The sequence below is a fragment of the Abrus precatorius genome, unplaced genomic scaffold (genome assembly GCF_003935025.1).
Source record: "Abrus precatorius isolate BTA unplaced genomic scaffold, Abrus_2018 Scaffold8, whole genome shotgun sequence".
NCBI lineage: Eukaryota > Viridiplantae > Streptophyta > Magnoliopsida > Fabales > Fabaceae > Abrus > Abrus precatorius.
In genome coordinates, this window is record NW_020874428.1 from 15,974,273 (window position 1) to 15,996,872 (window position 22,600).

The window sequence follows — 22,600 nt, forward strand, 5'->3', positions numbered from 1 at the left end:
CGTAATTCATTAGCCTGTTAATGTAAATCAAATCGAGTGACCTAAATTAGCAGTTTTAATATGTTTATTTACGTGCAATTAAGTTAATGAACTCAATTTAGAACGTACATCTAATAATCTAATCAACTAGTATTATCATTAAATAATTGTATAATTAAAACATTATATGTTTATATTATTAACTTAAAATAAATGGATATCTTATTATAAACAATTTTGTAAAATTTATGTTATTTAATAAGAGGAAGAAATCCACTTATTTTATAAGTCTGGAATAATTTACTATGTTTAATAATTTGTTTAGATATTAAATTTTATCAATTTAATTATTAATATTTAAACACATAAATCGTTAACATGTAATTATTCTAATTTAATATGTAATCATAAATTTACATTTCAGTAAATTTTTTAATTTATGGTCTAAATTAAAAAAATTATATAATTTAAAATTTTATTTTGATATTTTATTAAATAATTTTATTTTAATGTAATATAATAAATATCAATAATAAAATTATATGTTTATGGATGATCTAATTATTTAAAATCTAATAAATAAATGTCAACAGTTAATTCAGTCTCAAAAAATTTATTAAATGAAATACTTATTTAAGATTTATTTTTAAAGCAAGTAGATTTTTTTTCCTTTAACGAACACAAATAAAATTTTAAATTTAATTCTAAATAATCAGAAATAGAAACTTTATTAAGATTATATTATCTTTTATATAAAAATTATAATTTTTTTCCGTTTAGTTGTTTAAGTTAGTTTAAAGCAGACATCAAAAAAATTAATAAAATAAAAGAAGCTATACTATTTTTTAATAAAATAAAATAAATTATATATTTAATTTTTATAACTAATATATTTACAAATTAGTCTTTGTACTTAATAATTTATATTTTAGTTAGCATTTTGTTATTTTTCAATCTTTGATGTTATAATACTTTTAACTAATAAAGTAAACTAAAGTATAACAAAATATCCATATAATTAAAATATAACTTTTTAAATATACAAGCCAATTTGTAAATGTGTTAATTAAAAGAACTATATATATATATATATATATATATATATATATATATATATATATATTAGCTAATTATATTTTTTTAAAAATACACTATCAAATTTAGTTAAAAAAATTATATATCATAAATGAATTTTATTTTCATAATACACTTGATCTAGATTAATTAAAAAATTTATTTAATTATATAATTTTACCTTTTATGCTCTATTTAAAAGAAATATTAGTGATAATATATTTTTAATATGAAATTATTTTATATTTTAAAATTTTAAAGTATTATCTTTATTATATAATTAAATTTTTAGTTTTTTTATCATGATATAAATAAATAATTTTTACTACGTCAACTCGAAATTCTATTAAATAACCTTTATAGTGTTTTTTTATCAATTAAATATTTATATATAAAATAATTATCTATATATACTTAGCATTTTTTAATTATAATAAATTATTATAGCATTTTATTGATTATATTTATGATTTTATTTATTTATTTATCAAATTAATAATTTCTATATCAATCACTCTATATGAATTAAGTTTTTATATTTAATTTTTATAAAATGTTTTATTGTATGTTAGTTATTGTGATTTTTAAAAAATGAAAACGTAACAAGTAACTAAAGGTATATAATCTACTGGTTAGATTATATATATGAAAATCCAAATAAAACAAAACCGATAAGCATAAGATTGAATCGGTTAACCTAACACCTAGGAATAGGATCTTCGTTTCCCAGGCCGAATGCAAATAAAGGAAAAAATAAATTATAATATAACGATAATCAAAGCCACCGAATTTATAAAAAAATAAAAAAGAAATAATAATATAGTAATTCCACTGCCATTCTGTTAGTGAAGCTTCTTCTCCATTTTCCTCTACCTTCGATCCTTCTGCTTCCTATCCGCGAAATATTTTCCAGTCCCTCATAAAACGTTGTCGTGTCGATCGTGTTCCGTTACCGTTTCTGTTCTGTCAGACTCGCCGTTCCGATTCGTCCGGGTCACGTTCTTTACCCAACGAACCCCACTTCCCTATTACTCTTCTCTCCTTCCATCATCCTTCGCCGCCACGGGTGTCTCTCACGCATTCTCCCACCACCGCCGCTGTTGCTGTCGCTGGAAAACACTAATAAATGGATGATTCGGTGTTCAATAGAGGCGGTCACTTTAACAGAACTTACTCCTATAATTCTTGTTCTTCTCAGAGAGATGTCCGTTACAGGTTCCCTTGCTCTCTCATCACACTTTCCTTAAATTCATTTTTTTTGAAATTTTGGGTAAAATAATTCTCGAGTTATTTTCCTTAATTCGCAATCGATCGGGATAAGGATTTTTTCTATAATTCCTTATATCAAAGAAAATTCATCGTCAAACTTTAACCCTAAATTCTAATGGTATAATTAATAAATTGCATCGTTAAAGGGGTGATTTTAGTTTTTTTTTTTTATTAATGTAAGATGGAATTTTGGATTGGGCATCTCAATCACTTTCATGACTAGGAAAAAATACTTGATCATTCTCTAGAGAGAGATATGAAAATGAGATTAAAAGTTACTGAGTCATCAGCATTTGCTTTTATGGTAACGAGTGTGTGAGATAGTTTTGTCTTTTATTCCGCTTCTGAAGAAAAGAGACGTGTCTGTTTTTCCTTTCTTATTAGATTTTCTGTATGTTACTTAAGAAACTGCATCCACTATCGAGAATTTTAATTGTATTCGTGACAGGTTGTTAGTCTTGAAAGTCTTTGTTGGAAAATTAGATTAGTTTCTCCTTTGTCCTTCATCGTAATTGTTGCTATAAGCCATAAGGTGCTTTTGTGGACCGTTGAGAATTGGAATTGTGGTTATTATTAGACTTGATATGGTAATATGTTGAAGGTTCAATTAAGATCGTGTCTAGTTCAAATTGATTGATGATTACGTTTCCATGGAGAAAGAATGGGTTGTTTGCTCTTAAGTCTCAATCCCATGGCATTTTAAGGGCATCTATTTCAGTAGATTCTTTTAGGTTACATAGTTACATGACGTACGAGTTAACTTGACTCTTTTAAAATTTTGGAAGATAAAAAATGGGTTGATGCAGTTTCCCGTGTTATGTGAAGTTTGAATGATGGCCAATGGTTGTAATGTGATTTTCATGAAATATATGTTTAGGATATGAATCTGAGCATTATTTTAAATTATGATCACATTGCAATGGATAGTATGCTCAAGTTCTGTTTGAGTCTTAGTGGGTTAAAGTGAAAGGAGTTGTTTAACTTCCACTCAAGTTCTAAACTTTTTAAGTGATTTCTTCTACTCAATTTTCAAGATTTGATTGATGGATGGATTTTTTATGATTTGGATGACACTGCATGGGAAGAGTGCTGTAGTCTGAGCTTGTTAAAGTGCAATCCATATCCCTGAAGCAATCCATAGCCTTATCAGACGCAGATACAAATATTTTTTAAATGATATTTTGTGATTTGTGATGATAAACCACATCTTTGAACTTCATTCTTTACCTTGGTCATTACACTTGTTTATATTAATAATACATACATTGAGGACTAAGATTGTTATTTTTGTTATGATTTACATGTGAAGAATCTGAGGTTGTTTATTTTTGTTGTTGCAATTACAATACCTTTTCTTTATATATTTGGCAGCTGTGGTGCTTGTGGTTATGAGCTGAACCTATCCTCCTCAAACCGGAACACTTCATCCATTGGATCTAAATATGGGAAGTCCTTAAAGCGAGGCATAATATCATTCTTCAATATTGATCTTAGCAGATTTACCCAGGTTGATGAAATTCAATGTATGCCCCATTTTGATAAGCACTCATGGGGTTTGTTCCGCCGAAGAACTAAGCTTCTTTGTCGCAAGTGTGGCAATCATATTGGAAATGCATATAATGGTTACACTTCATCCTTCCCTGTAGTGTCAGATGGAGGAGAATCATCTCCTAGCAACAAAGTGGTCAGTCATACCAAATATGACATTCGTATTCGTGCATTGCAGCCTTCATCTGCTGAAGAATCTGGAATCCCACTATTTGCTTGAAATACCTGGTAAAAATTGTGCTTCCTACATAGTCAAATCTGGTGATATGGAGGTTAGAAGTTCATTAATATATGCACAGATGGTTTGGCAAGCTTTTTTTGCTTTCCCTAATGAAAATGTGATTAATAGACATATGTAAGAGTTGTAAGAATTAAATTAAAAACTATTACAGGTGTGGGATTTTTTTAAGTTAATTAGATTGTCAAAACTTTTGGGGTAAAATATTATATTACTGGGAAGAAAAACAGAAACTAAGAGGAAAAGACAAGTGAAAGTTATTTTCAAATGAATTGTTTGATTAGTGTGGTTCAAAGATGCTTCTTAACATCAGAGTTGCATTTGGTGATATTGTCTGATTTTAGTTTGTGTGATCGTTTCTTAATTGACAAGAAATATTGGTTTGTTATGGATTTATATCATGGAAGAAAGGATAGGATACAAAAATGTCAAGCAATGAATACGATTTAAGAGTCAAACATACATTGCTTGTAGGGCAAGAGGTGCGGACATATTAGTATTCTGATATCATAGTCTAACACGGATGAAAGACAACTTTCTTTTGAATATGTTTTGTTTGAGTTTTTTGTTTCTTGGGGGAAAAATAGCGGTGGCGAGGTTGGGGGTTGTTCTGAGACCTCGTACTCAATATCTCTTGCGATGTTACATTTTCACATGACCAGTGGCGGATGCACATGGTTGTCACATGACCAGTGGCGGATACACATACATCCTCAACTTTCATAAATCTTTTCAATTTTAATAAATTATTATTAATAATATAATTTTTTTTTTTAATATTTTGCACCCCTAATTTTATGTTTTTGCACCCTCTCACCTTAGGGTCGCCACTGCACATGACTGTACCCTCAAATTTATCTTTTATATAAACACATTAATTTTATTGACAATGCAAATATCTCACCTTATTCCTTAAGAATGGCAAATGTCAACTATTTCGATCCCCTTTAGATACTAGAATGTTTAGTGTTTAAGAACTACCGTGACCAACTTTAATGAATTTTACTGACTAATTCGAGACTAACATGGTCATAAGTTTTCACTCTCTTGTTAAATCAGACTTAACTTTTTGTTCATACTAATCTAGACTGTTAATTTTCTTATTTAAAATATGATCTTATGTAATCTTTTAAATATCATAGATGAAAATAATAATAATAATAATAAAAGCATAAAACATGTTATTATTTGCCCTTGGTCGACTTCTTTATGTAAGACCTTGATAATTTAGATAAAATCATATCTCATATAATAAATTAATCAAGGGTTTAGATTTAACATAAATAACAGGATGGACTCAATTATTCTCAGTGATAACAACGATCCAGAAATTTGAAGCGGTCGGAGCAATACGTACATGTAAATCAATAGCATTAAAAATATAACATACTTCATTAAATACTCAGGATATCAATAATAGTTTTATTACTTGAAGTACTAAAAATTAATACCATATATTATTATTATTATTATTATTATTATTATTATTTTTCTTTATATATATATATATATATGACATATTAAGTGAGAAGAGTTTGTTATTACAAGAGATAAGAGGTAAGAAAAGAGAATTAATTGATAAAAGAGAAAAAAAAGTAGGTAGTGAAATAATAATATTAAATTTAATTTTTTTATTTGATCTAATGATTATTATTAATGTCTCTCATTTCTTGTAATAACAAAGTTTTTTCACTTGAAATGCTTCATATATATATATACGAGAAAAATTATATTTAAAAAATTTTATATTTAATTTAAATTTTTTATTTAATTTATATCTAATGATAAGTGAAGTAATAAATTATAATTTATTAGATATAAGTTAAATAAAAGATTCAGATTGAAAGTAAAAAATTTTAAACTTACGTTAATGTAAAAAAAATTTCTCTTATATATATATATATATATTTTTTTTTTTTTTTTTTTTTTTTGCCTCTACAATCTCCTTGGCAGATCTGTCCTAGACTGTGATCTGAAGTAAATGTATTTGGTGGGGTGATAAGTAAAACTTAGAAAGTAATTAGGAGTACATTTTTAAGGGTGGCGTGTAACCGTCAGTAATTAAATATTCTCAAGCTAGTTTTATTATGTGAAAAATATTTAGAAAAATTAGTCCCATTTCCATTGTGAGAACCGTCTTTTTTGCCCAGTGGAAGTTTTGCTCTCCTCAGTTTTCTAGAAACGGAACATTCTATAATTCCTTATCAGCATCATTATTTTATCTTTCTTACTAAAGTTATAGCATCACACCAAGATAATATAATAATCCCTCATGCCAAAATGAAAAAAAAAAGAAAAAAGAAATAGACTTTATGACGTTCCTGATCCATTGAATTCGGATTTTTTTTATGCTTATCAATCTGTCAGACTAATAATTCGAATCATGACAACGTTGTAAACGATTAACTGCATAGTACCAATGCTCAATCGAGACTTTTAAACTTTATAACATCATAAATTGAAGAAAATAGACTTTTATTAAAAATATAGTTTATTTTATAACGTAATGCCACCACGCAGATATTAACATTTTAACCTTTTTATTAGGAATACCAAGCGATCACCATATGATTAAGAATCTGATTGGTATGACAGGAAATTACAATTATGGAATCATACCCGTTCTTCATTCTGGATCAATTTAATTTCAAAGTTTAAACATTTCCCTCCAGGAATGGAAAAATCTCCGCCGGCAATTGAGTAAAATCACTTCACTTCATCCTATAATTTTCCTTTTCTTCTGTTTGGTGATTTCGTGCACAACTCAAATTGACAAAATACAAATAACAACATTGAATTTGATTCTTACAAAAATCTAAAAATCTTATGCATCTAGATCTATCATTCAATCGCTGTCTCATGTAGTTGTCAAAAATTAACTGGTAGGTTTCAATATAGTGTCAACATATTATTAGATTTATTTCAATCAAACTAAAAAACTTAGAAAATAATTATGCTGCACGTGGTTAGAACAGGTTCAAATGAAAATACTACCATGTATGATGAATAGAATATCATACTAATACATATAAATTCAGAAGTTGACCCTTAATTTGTCGTGTGAGAAAGGTATACATTAGAAGTACTGGTATAAAGATCCAAGGGTCCTTCCCATGTCCCTTTGTGTCTGAACTACTCCCCAATGGAGTTTCCTAGCCTTACCAAGTTTCATATCCCTCATGTCTCATTTTTTGTGGTTTTATCTATCGCTACCATAGTAGTGAACCCAGTATTTGCAACCAGAGAATGTGCTTTCCCTGCCATCTTCAACTTTGGTGATTCAAATTCAGATACTGGTGGCTTAGCTGCTTCCATTTTAGCACCAACACCACCTTATGGAGAGACCTATTTTCGCAGACCCGAAGGAAGGTTCTCTGATGGCCGTCTTATCATTGATTTCATAGGTACTCTTAATATCATTTACCACTTGTATTTTGACGTACATGTCTAACACACGTGTAGAAGTAGAACCTATGCTTGAATAAGTGGTAAATATGAAATAGAATAAAATAGAGTGAAAAATTATTATGTTTCATTGTTTGAATTGTTAAAATGTTAATGAAATAGAATTACAACTAATGAAATGCTTTCTATCTCATTCTCTATTTTTTTTGTCCCTCCCAATTTAGAAGATATGTAATGGGATTAATATTATTTTATAAAGTATTCAAATAATGTCAATTTTATTTCATTTTGTCCGTTTTCAATATATTTTATTCCCTTCTGTTGGTTGATAAATTTTTTTATTAAGCCAGGGCTTCTTTGTGTAGAAACTCTAATGATGTAGTGAGTGGTAAAATATGCTTTTGTTCAGCGTAATACACATGCAACTGATCCAAGTATAAATATTTTAGTTCTTTTAGAGATTCCTTTCTTTGAGTTTAAAATGTGTTAGGATACACGACTTAATTAAGTTCCTATTCAATAAACTTTTTTATAAGATGACTTACGTTATAAATTTAGCCATAAAACTTATTAGATCAAGATACAAAGTGAAAACAGTTTATTTTTTACTAAAAAGTTTGTTAAAATAAATTAAAAAGAATTTGTAGGAATCATAAATTATTTTTATAAGCTCTTTCAAAGTCTATTTCTGGTGGGAAAAGGATGAAGGAAGTTTGCTGCTTAGTAACTTTGTAATATTGCAGAAAATAGAACTGGAGTTTCATGAATGGATAAGGTAGCTTTAGGGGTAGCAACTAGTCTATTACTAGGTCCACCCATCAACAAAGCTTCTTTGAACTGAAGGGGACCACCTTATGTAAAACAAACTGAGAAATGTAAACTGAGAAAGGTATAGATGGGACCACCTTATAGATGTGACGATACGTTCCTTTTGAATTTACTGAATTAAGTTTGAGCCCGAATTTCATATCACATGCAGGAATTTAATATTAATCAATTTTATCACAAAATGAAAGGTTTTAAATACCAATTTTGATCCTTAATTTTGTCATTTCAGCGCAGAGTTTTGGGTTACCTTATCTAAGTGCATATCTTGATTCCTTGGGGACCAACTTCTCTCATGGTGCAAACTTTGCTACAGCAGGATCAACAATTAGACCTCCACCTAGTGTTTTACCTCTGGGTGGATTCAGCCCTTTCTACCTTGATGTTGAGTATACTCAATTCAGAGAGTTCAAATCTAAAACACAAAACATTAGACATCAAGGTAAAGGAAAAAAATTATATTCTTAGTTATAAGGACATAATTTAGTTTGCTTTTGTTCTAATATTTTTCTACAGGAGGCATCTTTGCAAGCTTGATGCCCAAAGGAGAGTATTTTTCTGAAGCTTTGTACACATTTGATATTGGTCAAAATGATCTTGGTGCTGGCTTTTTTGGAAACATGACTGTACAACAAGTCAATGCTACAGTGCCTGATGTAGTAAATAGTTTCTCAAAAAATGTTAAGGTAGTTCAATTAATACCCTTATTGCATATTTTATTGTTTAGTTAATTTCTTAACTTATTATTCTAAATTGATGATCCTGGTAATCAAGAGCATATATGATTTGGGAGCTAGATCATTTTGGATACACAACACAGGACCCATTGGCTGCCTCTCTTATATTTTGGCCAATTTTCTATCAGCTGAAAGGGATGCCTATGGTTGTGCAAAGCCATATAATGAAGTAGCTAAATATTTCAACCAAAAGTTAAAGGAAGCTGTGGTTCAACTTCGCAAAGACCTTCCTCTAGCTGCAATCACATATGTAGATATCTACTCTGTCAAGTACTCCCTTTTCAGCAATCCTAAAAAATATGGTGAGCCAAATTACAATGATCATACTCTTTACCCTAATGAACAAATTTACCCATAATATTTTTTTCATAGCTTTGTTATAATCAGCCTTATAACTAATTATAAACATCTAAAATATAAAAGTAATAAAATTATATTGCAAAGTATAGTTTTATTTTATTAAAAATACAAAAATATAAGTCTTGTTTCATTTCAAAATATATTTTGTTTTAATTTTTTTTACAAAATTACACATTTACTACCTTTTCGTTTTATTTCCAGTTTTCGAATATTTGTATAAGAAATAGTGAAATATATATAAAAGTTATTTTCAGTATTTTTCCTATACAATCTTTAAAAAAAAAGAAATAAATCAAAATAAGATGACAATCTTATAATTAAATAACTTTTAGTAAATATTTTTTAAAAACTTTTACTACTTTTAATTGCTTAAATTTATATTAAAGAATTAATGTTAATATTTTTCTACTTTTTAGTGGTTTATTTTTCACTGATGTGCAGGATTTGAGGACCCACTAATTGCTTGTTGTGGCTATGGAGGGGAGTACAATTATAGTGATAGTGTTGGATGTGGAGGAACCATAGATGTCAATGGCACAAAAATTTTTGTGGGTTCATGTGAAAGGCCACTTGTTAGAGTGGATTGGGATGGGGTCCACTACACAGAGGCAGCTAACAAGTTTATCTTTGATCAAATTTCTACTGGAGCTTTCTCAGAACCTCCCATTCCCTTGAATATGGCATGTCACAAAAATTCTATTGAAAACTATTGAGCTTTAATAGCTTATCAATGCCACAATTTGTACTAAAATAAAGTGACTTCTATGTCTAGTCCAAGTATGATAATTTATTGGATAAATTACTCTCTACTCGAGGTAGCTGTTTACACTGTTTATCGAGGTATATATATTTTAAAAATTTCAATATGCTACATTTTTGTATATTTTAAGAGTTTAATTTTGATGTGATGTAAAAAATTTTATGCTATTAATTAATAAAATATGTAATAAATATCACTTTTATAATAATTATGACAAAAATTAATAATTCTTAATGATATAAAAATTTATAATTAAATGACAATGTAAAAATTACATTGTCAGTATTTAAATTAAATATATATTTTAATATAAACAACTATTATTGACAACTTACAACTGATTTTGAGATTTTAAAAAGTGAAGTAAAAATTTCGGATGAAATTTCAAAATCAATTGAAAGGATGCTTAAGCCTTCCATTCATATTTATAATTTTAAAATCAATAAATAATATGAAAGTTGTGGAGTGGGGGGACATGTAAACAAGAGACTTGACTTAATTGCTCATCACATTAATCTTTTATATTAATATAAATTAAAGTATATTATATTTATCTCTTAAGTAAAGAGGTATAATTTTTAAAATTAGGAAAATTACATAATTTTAAGTGCATATCATAAAAATTAAATTTATCCTAATTTATAAACACAGTAATATAATGGATTAGGATAATAAAATCTGAACCAGATGTTTGATAATTCTCAAGACAACTCCTCTCTGACTTTATCCTATTCTAAGAAACAACAATGCATCAATTTATAATTTTTAATATAAATTACTTATAAAATTTTGTAGCAGAAAATAGAAAAATATATATTAGCATTTCATTTTTTTTTTCCAGTTAACAATCTATTCGAGACTTATGATCCGCATAGATTAACTGTACTATATTAGATAGAACTGAAGTGTTTAAACTGCATAATGCTCATAATTTTATTTTTTTTAAAGTAGACATATATGTGGATTGAATACTGAATACCTTAGAAAGTAAAAACTACCGTGCAAATATGATTAATTAAGAACCTGCTTGGTAGGGGAGGAAAATTTCCAATTATGCAACTATCTCTAGATAAATCAAAAATTAAATTTCCCAACAAGAAAATAACCAAGGATCAGAATCGGATACTGAAAAGTGCCAATTTTGTTTTGATTTCGAGATGTGGTTTCTCGAATACATTTGTATTGACAATTTTATTAATTTTTAAATTCATTTTATAAGAGAGAGGATTAATTTTGAAAGAAACGATTCGTTATTGTAGTCAAACTAGTGTTAATTAAATATATAATTTATTTTACATGTTATAATCTGCAGTCTTTCAAAGGATGTATGAATGACATGGGTTACAGGTAAGCCAAGAGTGACCTCAACGTGTGCCACACTCCCTTTGTTTCTAGCAACATAATTTAGTCAACTCAATTGATTTTTCTTTCAACCAATAAAGGTATGGTCCAGTGCTATTCTTTTTATTTTTGTGTATTGTTCTATTTTGTTCTTAACTTATATTTTTACTCCCTAGTATGTTTTATTTTATGCACTTGTGTTTTTTTTTTTTTAATAATTTTTTTAGACTTTGATTATTACAAGCATCCACTTGGTGAATAGAAAGAACAAGCGTGATCTCCTTATGTGGTATTAAATTTTGTTTTTCTTAAAGAAAGTACATGTTAATCAATTAGAATTCTTTAAACTAAATAAATATCGTTGTAATATTTTCAGGTATATCATACAAAGTACTCACCACAGTTAGTAAACTTATTTTGTCCAGGTTAGTAAACTACACTTTTAATAAATATTACTGTTTTAATTAATTGAAATGTTATATGGAGTTGTTCAAATTTTATAAAAATTGTACTAGCTTAGGGTGATCCCAAATAATATATTGATAGTATGGAGATTCCTTGAAAAGAAAAACACTTTTCTCTTTCTCTACATAGGTACATACATTATGTCAACTTCCTGTACATTATAGGTCTCATCATACCAAATTACATGAATTTAAGCTAGGCACCTTATATACACTAAAACATTATAAATTATAATGCAGCAGGTGAGTGATCAAAGCCGAAATTATTTATCTGCAAAAAGAATTTGAATGCACACACTATCCAATGGATTCGAAAGTGAATGTTGAATTTCGTTAACAAAATGATATGAATTATTGGGTAGTAAAGCAACAATAGACAAAATAAACCAACTAATTTTACCTTCTTCCAATATACAGATCAATTAAAATAACCTTCATCATGAATACTGTGAAAAACAAAATTAACTGTTTTTACAGATCAATCAAAAGAATACAAAATTTAATGGTTTTGAGTTAAAAAAATGGAAGCTGTGATTTAAGGTAGGCAAAAGCCATGCAGCCAGCGTATAATTTCTGGAACAACCAATGTACAAATACGATTCTCATGCATTATGTAGCATGAACTGTACAAAGATACAGAAACATTATCAGCCATTCAGCCCAACTTAATCTTCAACATTGAGAAAATAGACTTAGCTTTATCTCTTTCTTGCTTTCCTCCTTCTAGACTCGGCCTTTTGCCACTTCTTCCTTGAAACCAGTTTACTCTTTGGTTTCAATTTTAACTCAGGTGAGAACTTGTAATTTGGATCTCTCATACGGGCTTGTATGTCCTTGAAAAACTGAATATTTAGTTGTTTAGGTCCTCCTTGTCTAAGCTCTGCATACTCTGGTCCTGAAACAACATTTTCAAATGCTCCAATTAGAATATCTAAATCACTCATAACCTCCCACACATTGGTGTACCTTCCATCTGGACCTTTCTTTAATTTCTTTAAAGCATTCTCAACTGCAATTTTCCTAGCTTGCTTTCCCGGCGACAACTCCTCAGGCTCTTGTTCAGCTTTTAACATCTCAGAGATGGTTCGGTATTTGGGCATTTCATCAAACTCAAATAATTTATCTAAGTACTTATCGCTACTTTCATTTGGGTAAGCTTCTGTAGGAATATCATCATCACTATCCATTTCATCACCAGTCCACAGCGTCTTCTCCTCGTCACTGCCAGACCAGACACTTCTTAACTCATCACTGTCATCAGCATCAATCAGATCTGCATGCTTTTTAGCTTCCTGTCTTGCTTTCCTTATCTCCTTATGAAGATGATTTTTTGAACCCATTTCTTCATCACTTTCATCCTCACTTCCCGTCCATAGAGTGTTATCTTCATCCATCTCCTGTGCCCAAGCTTTCTTGAACCCTTCATCCCCTGGTCGTCCACTGCCAAAGAGATCATAGTCTTTGCGTTTCCCACGTGCATATGATCTCAATGCTGCAAATCCAATTCATTAGTTCAAAGGAACTGACGCTAGATAACCAATATTAATTGAATGCATGAAGACTAGAAAAGAAGCCTGTTGTTTCCTGAAGATTAATATTTATATATTAATAAAATCTATTCTATAAGGTCAAACTTTAAAGCAACGAAAAAATAGAAAAGGTAGGATTTTAAATGTTGGCGTTAAATCACATAATTGGGTAGAGAAATGAAAATGAATGCCCCTTTGTTTTTCATTTGCTATGTTTATTGAAAACAAGAATTTGGTTCATGATTTTCTACAAAAAATTCACCAATGAAAAACATGTTAAATGACAATGGAACCAAGATTTCACATGGAAACTAATAAGGAGATACATTTCCTATGTTCTCCTAATCCTAACCTAAAAGTAAAGTAGGAAACATACAGAAGCATTTGATTTAGTGCATAAAAGTCATGAAATGGTTTCTGTTCATAGGTTAAAGTAGGAATTTGTCTTCTAACTGAAATTCAGCAATGAATATATCAAATGGGTAATTCTAATTATTAATACACTACCATAACCCGTTCTATTGATCAGATGTTAAAAAAATTGTAACGAAAAGGTAACCTTGAAAATTCACCGGAGAACCATTATTACAACAATGTCGTAGCACACTTGGATACGAATCATGAAACACTTTTGACCTGAAAGGGTAACAAATATGAGGTATTTCAGTTATTGTCAAGAAAAATCATCTAAAATTAATATTTCAACAAAATACAAATCTGCATCCAAACAAGAATAATGACAGAAGTGAGAATAATCCTCCCAAGTCCTAACCTTTGAGAGATTGGTAGCCAATGGGACTTTGCAACCTTTAGAAGAGCTGGAAAGAGTGTATTGTAGGACAGAGACCTACATCCCATTAGGAAGAACTAGTTGATCTGTCATTAACAATTTGTTTTCAGTCCACAATATTAAAATAAAATAGGAAGAAATTTAACCATAAGGAAGGAATTTAAAATAAAATAAAATAAATTCCAGGCAAGCCATGCTACAAAGTTTCTTTCCTTGAGATCATAATGTACCTTCTCAATAATACCTTTAATTCATGAATATATCCCATGGTAACTTTTGCAGTATAGACATAACATTTTTTCAAATAGCTTGGGGGCATAGCGATTAAACCCCTATATCCCCTATTCAGTAATAACAATGTCCCCTTATAACAGAGCCTGCTTGGTGCTTACCCATTTTTTTTCTCTTCCTTGTATTTGTTTACGGGTTCTATATTTTCTTATCTGTTTTATAATTAATTGGTGAATAAATATGATGCATATACAGTGAAAATAGAAATAAGCAAGTAAATAGAGAGAAGCAAGAAGAAGGGAAAGGAGCAGAAGGTGACCTCGGCAATGACGAAAGTGGCTGAGATGAATAAGGGACAATGGTTGAAGGTGTAGAACCAACGGCTAACGAGGGGTTCAAGTTCAACAGTTTCATATGAATGTGTGGGACAGGAATTTAGAAGAAACGGAAGGGAGGTAAATTTTTCATTTTTAAACTAGCATGCATATTAATTTTTAGGTAGAATATATGTTATTGAAATGCAGTACAAAAAGGTCTTAATAATTTTTTGTTAAGTATGATAACACCCAAATCTGTTAAATTCAAAGTACTAATTGGATTGCCTGTACAAGATTTAGATTAAAAGAATTTGTAATCATTTTGTCAAAATAATTAAATTTTATTAATCTTATTTAAATAAATAGTTAATAATAATAAAATTTTATTAAAAAAATATTTATTATATTTTTATAACTTTAATATAATACCTGTATATTTTTTTTATAAAATTTTTTTATTTGTAAATACTTAAACTCAATCATAAAAGTTGAAGGTAACAAAATTTAAAATAATTTGACTTATATAATTCTTTTTAACTTATTACAACAATATCTTTGAAATAATTTATTAAAACAATTTTTTTTAGCTTATTCTAATAAATTTTATTATTAAATTTACAACATAAATTATCATTTTAAAATAAATTTATTGAATAAATATTTAAACAAATAATTATTCAATTACTCTCTATTCTAAAAATAGAATATAAATTAAATTTAAAAAATTTTCTCATCATAAATTAGATTAAGATTAATCTGATAAAAATAGAGATAAGTAATAGATCATTCTAACATGTTATGTAAGTATTAACTTGTCATGTCTAATAAATTGTTCAATGTATACATAGAATACTATATTATTGATATTTATATTACATATTAATATAGTAATTTTAAGAAAAATTATAAATTTAGTAATTAAATAATGTTTTCAAAATTCAAAGCACACACTACTACAACAATTCTTTTACTAACATTTTGATGTTAGTGTTTTTAGTTAGTATAAGTTTTTTCTAATGAAAATTAAACTTTTATTCTGCACATTATGAATTAATATTAACATTATGATATATTATATCATTAACTAATTTTTTAATAAAATATTAATATATATTATGAATACATCTTAATATAATTTATTATTTGTTAGTATCAATTTTCAAAGTTTACATTAACAATTTATTTTTTTGTTATACATATATATATATATATATATATATATATATATATATATAAAAGATCTATTGACATCAGGTATAAGTCTAAAAGACTTATACTAAATCTCAACTGTACAAATAAAATAATTTAAGTGTTGAAAAGTTATTTCTTTCTATTATTATTATTTTTTATATACTATTTAAGTAACTTTTTAACCGTTAAATTATTTGATTTGTAGAATTATAATTTAGTGTAAATCTAAAAGACTTATACCTAGTGTCAATATATATATATATATATTATAAATTTAAAAGGTAACTTTTCTCGGGCCGAACATGGAGAAAGCAAAAAAAAGTATCATCTTAGAAATCCTTATATAGTGCGTCTAAACTTAAGAGTGCATTGAATACTCTCTCTAAATTATATTAATATATTTATGTCTTTTTTAAGTACACTATTAACTTTATCACTAAAATTAACGGTTATAATTATTCCAAATATACAAGTGCATATAATACTCTATTATTTTTAGAGCACTGTGGAATTTACATAGATTGTTAGTAACTATTGACAAATTTGCACTAATTTATGGCAAAATGAAATGTAAAGCCATTTATTGCCACAATTTTACTGGAAACTGCAAACCAAACCAAACCAAAGAAGGTGAGCTTAATTCAGGATGACCTCAAATATTTTTTCATATGGGAAAACTTAACTTGGAATGGAAAAAGACTTCAAAAGCTTATGACTCATAAGATATCCACTGTTAAAATAAAAAATTCTATTTCCTTTTTAGAGTTGAATTCCAAAGAAAGAACAACGTAGTGTACAAAAAATTGGTGTCTAAAGCAAACAGACTTCTATACCATTAGCTGAAAGTTTAACTGTTAATTATGATTTATACCTAGAGCAGGATCTAGAGTCCTAAATTGGATAAAACCCACAAATAACTACTATTAAATCTGCAGATGCCGCACAAAAAAACCTATTGGGGGGAAGACCATTTTGAGATTTGATGGCAATCTGAAAACAAAAATAGTAAAGAAAAAACAAAAAAAAAGGGGCAAAACTATAGTGGGCCAATAAAATGCTAATAGCATGTTTGTTGAGAATATTTAATTTTTTGGCTCCATATAAATCTTAGACAACGAAAGAAAAAATAACAGTCCCCAGGATAAACCATGTAAATAGTAGTTTTCATATCTAATAAATCATTACAAAAATATAATTTAACAATTTGTATAACTCTCATACATGAATATGAGCAGTTCATGATCTGACAAACAACCCAGTCAACTGAGATCAAGTAATTTATGTAATTGTTTCTCAACCATTTATCTAAATTTACTTATTATTTTAAAAAATATGCAGTATCTAGTCTCTGACTAGAAAATACATTTAAGAGTTATTCAAGAAAAAAGTTTTTAGAGAAGAGAAGGGAACACAAATTTTGTATTTTAAATATTTTTAAAAATAAATTATATAAATTGATATATTAATATAAATTTAATATAGTAATTATATATTTACTGTCATAAATAATATATAATTTTTATTTAAAATTAAAAAATATGTTATCCTCTCTCATTTCTTCCCAAACTTAGCATCACAAATAAACTATGTAATTCATTTTATATAATACCATTTGCAATAAAACTTAAAAAAAATCTCTTTTAAAGCTCCAATTAAATGAAAAGAAAAAAAGAAAAAAAAAACCGAGGAACATAACGTGATGGCATAAGAATAAGAACGGATAGGAGCAAAAGTACAAACAATGTGATGAACAATTCATTGTAGTGTAGAGTGAAGTGAAAACGTAGGAAATCAAAGGGATGAATGCTAGTGAAGTAATCAGTGTGAGAAGAAAGAGAATTGATTGAAGGAGAGAGAGACAGGAAACGTAGGTAATTAAAACAAATTTACGTATTTAAAAAAAATTAGATTTTAGTTTTTATTCGAATTATTTATTATATTTTAACCTTTATTAAGATAACATCGTTAATCAAAATTATTGTTTGTTTATTAATTATATTTTAATAGTATTATAAGAAAGACTAAAATGTAATAAAATATTTGGATAAAAATTAAATGTTAATTTTTTAAATATAAGAATTAATTTAAAAATAAGTATTAATAATAAAAACTAGATATATACTTTAACAATTTTAAAATATATGCCAAAGTAGATGAAAAAAGAAACAGCAGTCTGTAGTCTTGAGTAAAAAAATTGGTATTTCAAGAGAGTGATGTGTCTTAATGTTTTATTTTCTTTGTATATGTAATGTAATAGAATAATTGAATAATCTAATCTTTATAAAAATAAAAAGGAATAAAAATATGAAAGTTGTTTTAATTATTTTATTTTTTAATTATTAAATTAGACAATATTCTTAAAAATGACAAAATTTATCTTTATATATATAATTTTATTTTTAAAGATAATTTAAGAATTAACATTATTTAAAGTTTATTTGATGGTATAAATTCATAATTTATTTAAGTTTTATTTAGAAACTTGGAGCATAAAGTAAACGAAAGGTAAAAAAATAGAAAAAAAAAAGATAAAAAAAAATATAGATTACATCACTTTTTTGTTTAAAAGTTAATTAAAAAAAATTTCAAAACATAGAAATTACATCATGCTTTACTCGTTAGAAAAGAGAATCAGTCAAAAGCAGTGATGAACATAAAGAGGGCAAGGTGGGGCTTTGACTCCCTCTTTTATATTTTTTCTTTGAATACTATGCATATATAATATTATATTTGTTTATTATATCATCACCAGTGTACCTCCCTCCTCTCAAAATACGAAATATTATTATTGACTTTAAGAAATTAATAAAAAATTAGTTATTTGAGTACAATTCTCTTTAACCCACCACTGTATCATACTCAGTAACATTACTACATTAATTCACTCTTTGCCTTTTATATTGAGAGTTGAACTTGAAAGCTTCTCCAATAAGTCAAGTAAAAAATCTCATTCTTTATATATTTTTTTAATTTCTATCATCAATGCTTATCATATTTCAAGTTTTTTTTTTTCCAACTTCAAACAACAGCGACTCAGCGAGACAGATAACAATGAGAGAAAGAAGCAATCATTCTTCTAGGTTTTTTTTTCCACCATTCTTCTTGAATACAAAAATTAGTAGTATACTGGTATATTTTATTTAAGCTTTATTCATTTATGCTTTTACTTTGCTTGATAAATAAATTCTAAAGTATTTTTAATGTCATTGTTATTGTAGGATGAAATTATGAGTAAAAAATCAACAATTGAAGCATATTTCAAAAGAAAAGTTGACGAGTGTCCTCAAGCTAACTTTTCTGCTCTTCCATCAACCACACAAATAGCTGCCATTGAATAACATCAATCTAAATTTTGACACTAATTCCATTATTGACGAATTTTATGACATAAAGGACCGATGTGCACGACTTAAATAAAAAAGTACATTGTATTTAACTTGTATTCAATATATGATATTCTTATTATTAACTTTATTTTCTTTCCGCCCCTTCGAATGGTTTCCCGATTTGTCATTGGTCGGAAGCAAAGTCAAACAAGTGGAGTTTGATTTGATAGGTAAACAAAAAAAAAACATTTACATTTTTTATCTTTGAAAAGTGCACTTACATGAAAAATATAAAAAGAAAAAAAACATACAACTTTTACGTGGTTTATTGAGTTCCTTATATTTACAAACTATTAATATAATTGCATTATTTTGTAATTTTTGATAAACAGTGATTGCTCCTATACCAACGTAGTTGAAGGGATATCATATACCTTTAATGAATATAACTGGTTTATTTAATTTAAATTTATTTTTATTATAAATTATTTTTATTATAAAAAAGTCTTTTATATATTTTTTAATACAAACTGGTATGTTTGAATCACTATTCTGTTTTATCCTCCTTAAATTTTTTAGTTTGAACTTTTTTTAATTTTTTATGATAAATTCATATTTTACTAATATTTTAGTTTAGTTTTTAGCAGTAAATAAGTAGTTAATAATAAATAAAATTAAAAATACCATAAAAATTGTATTTATATTCAAAGTTGTGCGAATAAATTATAATTTTAAATTTTATCTCAATTCTAGAATAAGTATGTTAAAAAGGTTAATTTTGTGCAGAAAACTAAATTTGAAGTTGAGATCTAAATAAAGAAAGTGAAAGAATTGAGTTTAAAAAGTGAAAAATTATTTGATATATGCTGAAAGTTATTTCTAAAGTTATCATTCTGAGCGCATAAAGTAAACTGTAGTATTCTCTTAGCTTTGTGACAAGTTTTTGGCACAATTCCTATTTCATCCTAGCTTAAATTTTTTAGTTTGAGTTTTTTTTCTAATTTTTTCTTTTTTGCTCGTTACATATCCTTGGGTTTGAACCCGTACTTTGTTGTTTTAGATGTTGGCCATGAAAACAAATGCAATGATATGTTTTTCATGGAGAATTCCATGCAAGTGCTCTTTCCCAAAAAATATTTTTATACTGTATGTCTCAATTGATTTGATAATCGAAATAAATTCATTATCATTGTTTCATTGTTGTAGCTATACAGAAAGAACGTCATATTTGTTTTCTCTTTGTCTACGTTTTTATCACAATTTTTTAAAATAATTTTTACTAAAAAATAAATTAGAAAAAAGCATTTTTACCACTGTCACTGATAAAAAAAAACTATATAAGATAATCATAGTCGGCACGAACCCTTGCCGGCGGAGCAGTCATCAACTTTCAAGTTTTTATTTTTTTAAATGAAACTACGAATCTCTTGCAACAATGACGGAAATGGAGAGAGAAAAATGTGGTTGATTGGAAATGGAAATGGGAGAGAAAGAGATCTCGTCCAAAGCTCACAAACAAAGGAAGATGCAAATTTTAGAGTACAGAACAGTGCTTTTTTATTTATTTTATGTTATAAAGATTTATACATAATAATAATGTGCCTAACCTTTCTCTCTCTCCATTTTTGTTCTGCCTAAAATTATAAAAGTTTTAAATTACAAAATAAAAACTAAAACCATAAGATAAAAATTCAATCATTTGGGCTAAATGATAAATTTTAAACTAGAACACAAGTGAAGGATGCCAGGCATGGACCAGTGCAATATGGAAGATCACTACGAGCATCAATAGCTCTACATTAGTAGCTTCCTTAATTAGCATAAAAAGCAATCAACAAATTCGTTTATATGTCACATTAATTAACAAACCCTTGTGGCTGTTTTGTAATACAGTAGAATATGTCCAATGGAAAAATAAAAAAATTCCAGCTTGCACGTTTGAGTTAATATGAAGAGGTTGCACATACCAAAAGGCATCCATCAGTTGTATCAATAAGCTCTGATGGTGGAATCTTTTCAGCTGACCCCAAATATAACCTCCCCCACACACATCGTATATTCCTATCCCGTTAGCTCTAAATTTTGTAACGGACTAGGAGGATTAAGGTAAAAATCAATCCAAGTGGAATTTACCCAAATCAGAATTATGAATGAAAAGTGATCTTATGGCGACATATATTAGTAAACATGATTAATTAATGCAATACTTGCTTCATAGACATTACATTTGAATCAAATTTTCTTTAGAAGAGAAACGTTTACTTAAAGGCGCACATGTTTACTAATTATGGTCTCAGTCATATGCCACATTGCCACTATTAGCGCCAATAAGAATCAAAACTCACTCTAGTGTTATGACACAATAGGAAAGAAAAGGCTACAAGAGTTTTAGCCGGTTATTACCGAGGATATGCAGGTTGGCATGGTTGTGCTGTTGTCCTTTCTCCTTGTTAATGAGATCAAACAGCTGTCGGCATCCATTTCTTCTAAGTGAGAAACAATTGTTAAAGGTGGAAACTCACACCTTCAACACACTCACTCTTACAAGTCTCACACGAGAATAGAAAAGGAACACAAGAATATATTATATTATGATATTCTTTTTTGATTATACTAGAGTCTTATTTATAACCTTTATTCCTTGACAATCAAGTCTATCTTTATCTTCTAATAAGATAAAACAAGATAACAAAAAACTAATTACAATTAATAATCTTATCTATAACTAATCTTTATCTAAAAGATATATAACAGAGAACCCTCTACAAGAAAGTAAATTGCAACTTAGTTTATATTAGAAAATTAAAGACAAAAAAGAAAAAGGCCCAAACCAGGGGGAAGAAGTATTTTTACTATCATCCACACATTTCTCAAGCATTATGCAGCCATCTTTTCCCAAAGTTGCAATCACAAATTTAAGTCTTGGCGGTCTTAAAATAATTGAAACCACTCTTTTGGATTGTCAAATTATCAAAGCCACATATAAAAAAATAGGAAGTCATTCATGCTGATGAATTGTCCAGAAACAAAGGAGGAGAGAGAACCATACAAGTAAGAAACAATCTACAAACATTCAACTTTAAAATTTAAAAAAAAATGAAATTAGGAAATGGGTAATGACAAGTTGTTAATCAAGTCATCAGTTGTCATCTGTCAGCAAACATCTTAGCTTGGCTTGATTTTTCAGCAATTTTCCCTAAAATTAACTTATACACC

At 27.7% G+C, this 22,600-nt stretch overlaps 3 protein-coding genes across 3 annotated transcripts; 2 read left to right on the plus strand and 1 right to left on the minus strand.

The window, feature by feature from the left end:
* Nucleotides 1–1,821: 1,821 nt before the first annotated feature.
* Nucleotides 1,822–4,280, plus strand: LOC113847626 (uncharacterized protein At4g08330, chloroplastic-like). Its single transcript, XM_027476845.1, has 2 exons — nt 1,822–2,268; nt 3,694–4,280. The coding sequence occupies exons 1-2, from the start codon at nt 2,180–2,182 to the stop codon at nt 4,088–4,090; spliced, it is 486 nt and encodes a 161-aa protein (XP_027332646.1). The 5' UTR covers nt 1,822–2,179; the 3' UTR covers nt 4,091–4,280.
* Nucleotides 4,281–7,250: 2,970 nt separating this feature from the next.
* On the plus strand, nt 7,251–10,148 carry LOC113848072 (esterase-like). The gene is made up of 5 exons (XM_027477449.1): nt 7,251–7,512; nt 8,571–8,780; nt 8,855–9,024; nt 9,113–9,377; nt 9,877–10,148. Exons 1-5 carry the CDS (start codon nt 7,251–7,253, stop codon nt 10,146–10,148), a joined length of 1,179 nt encoding a protein of 392 aa, XP_027333250.1.
* A 2,550-nt stretch (nt 10,149–12,698) lies between these two features.
* On the minus strand, nt 12,699–14,978 carry LOC113848017. Its single transcript, XM_027477368.1, has 4 exons — nt 14,870–14,978; nt 14,302–14,405; nt 14,089–14,165; nt 12,699–13,492 (listed from the first exon to the last, which is right to left on the minus strand). The coding sequence occupies exons 2-4, from the start codon at nt 14,385–14,387 to the stop codon at nt 12,699–12,701; spliced, it is 957 nt and encodes a 318-aa protein (XP_027333169.1). The 5' UTR covers nt 14,388–14,405; nt 14,870–14,978.
* Between the last annotated feature and the right edge of the window lie 7,622 nt (nt 14,979–22,600).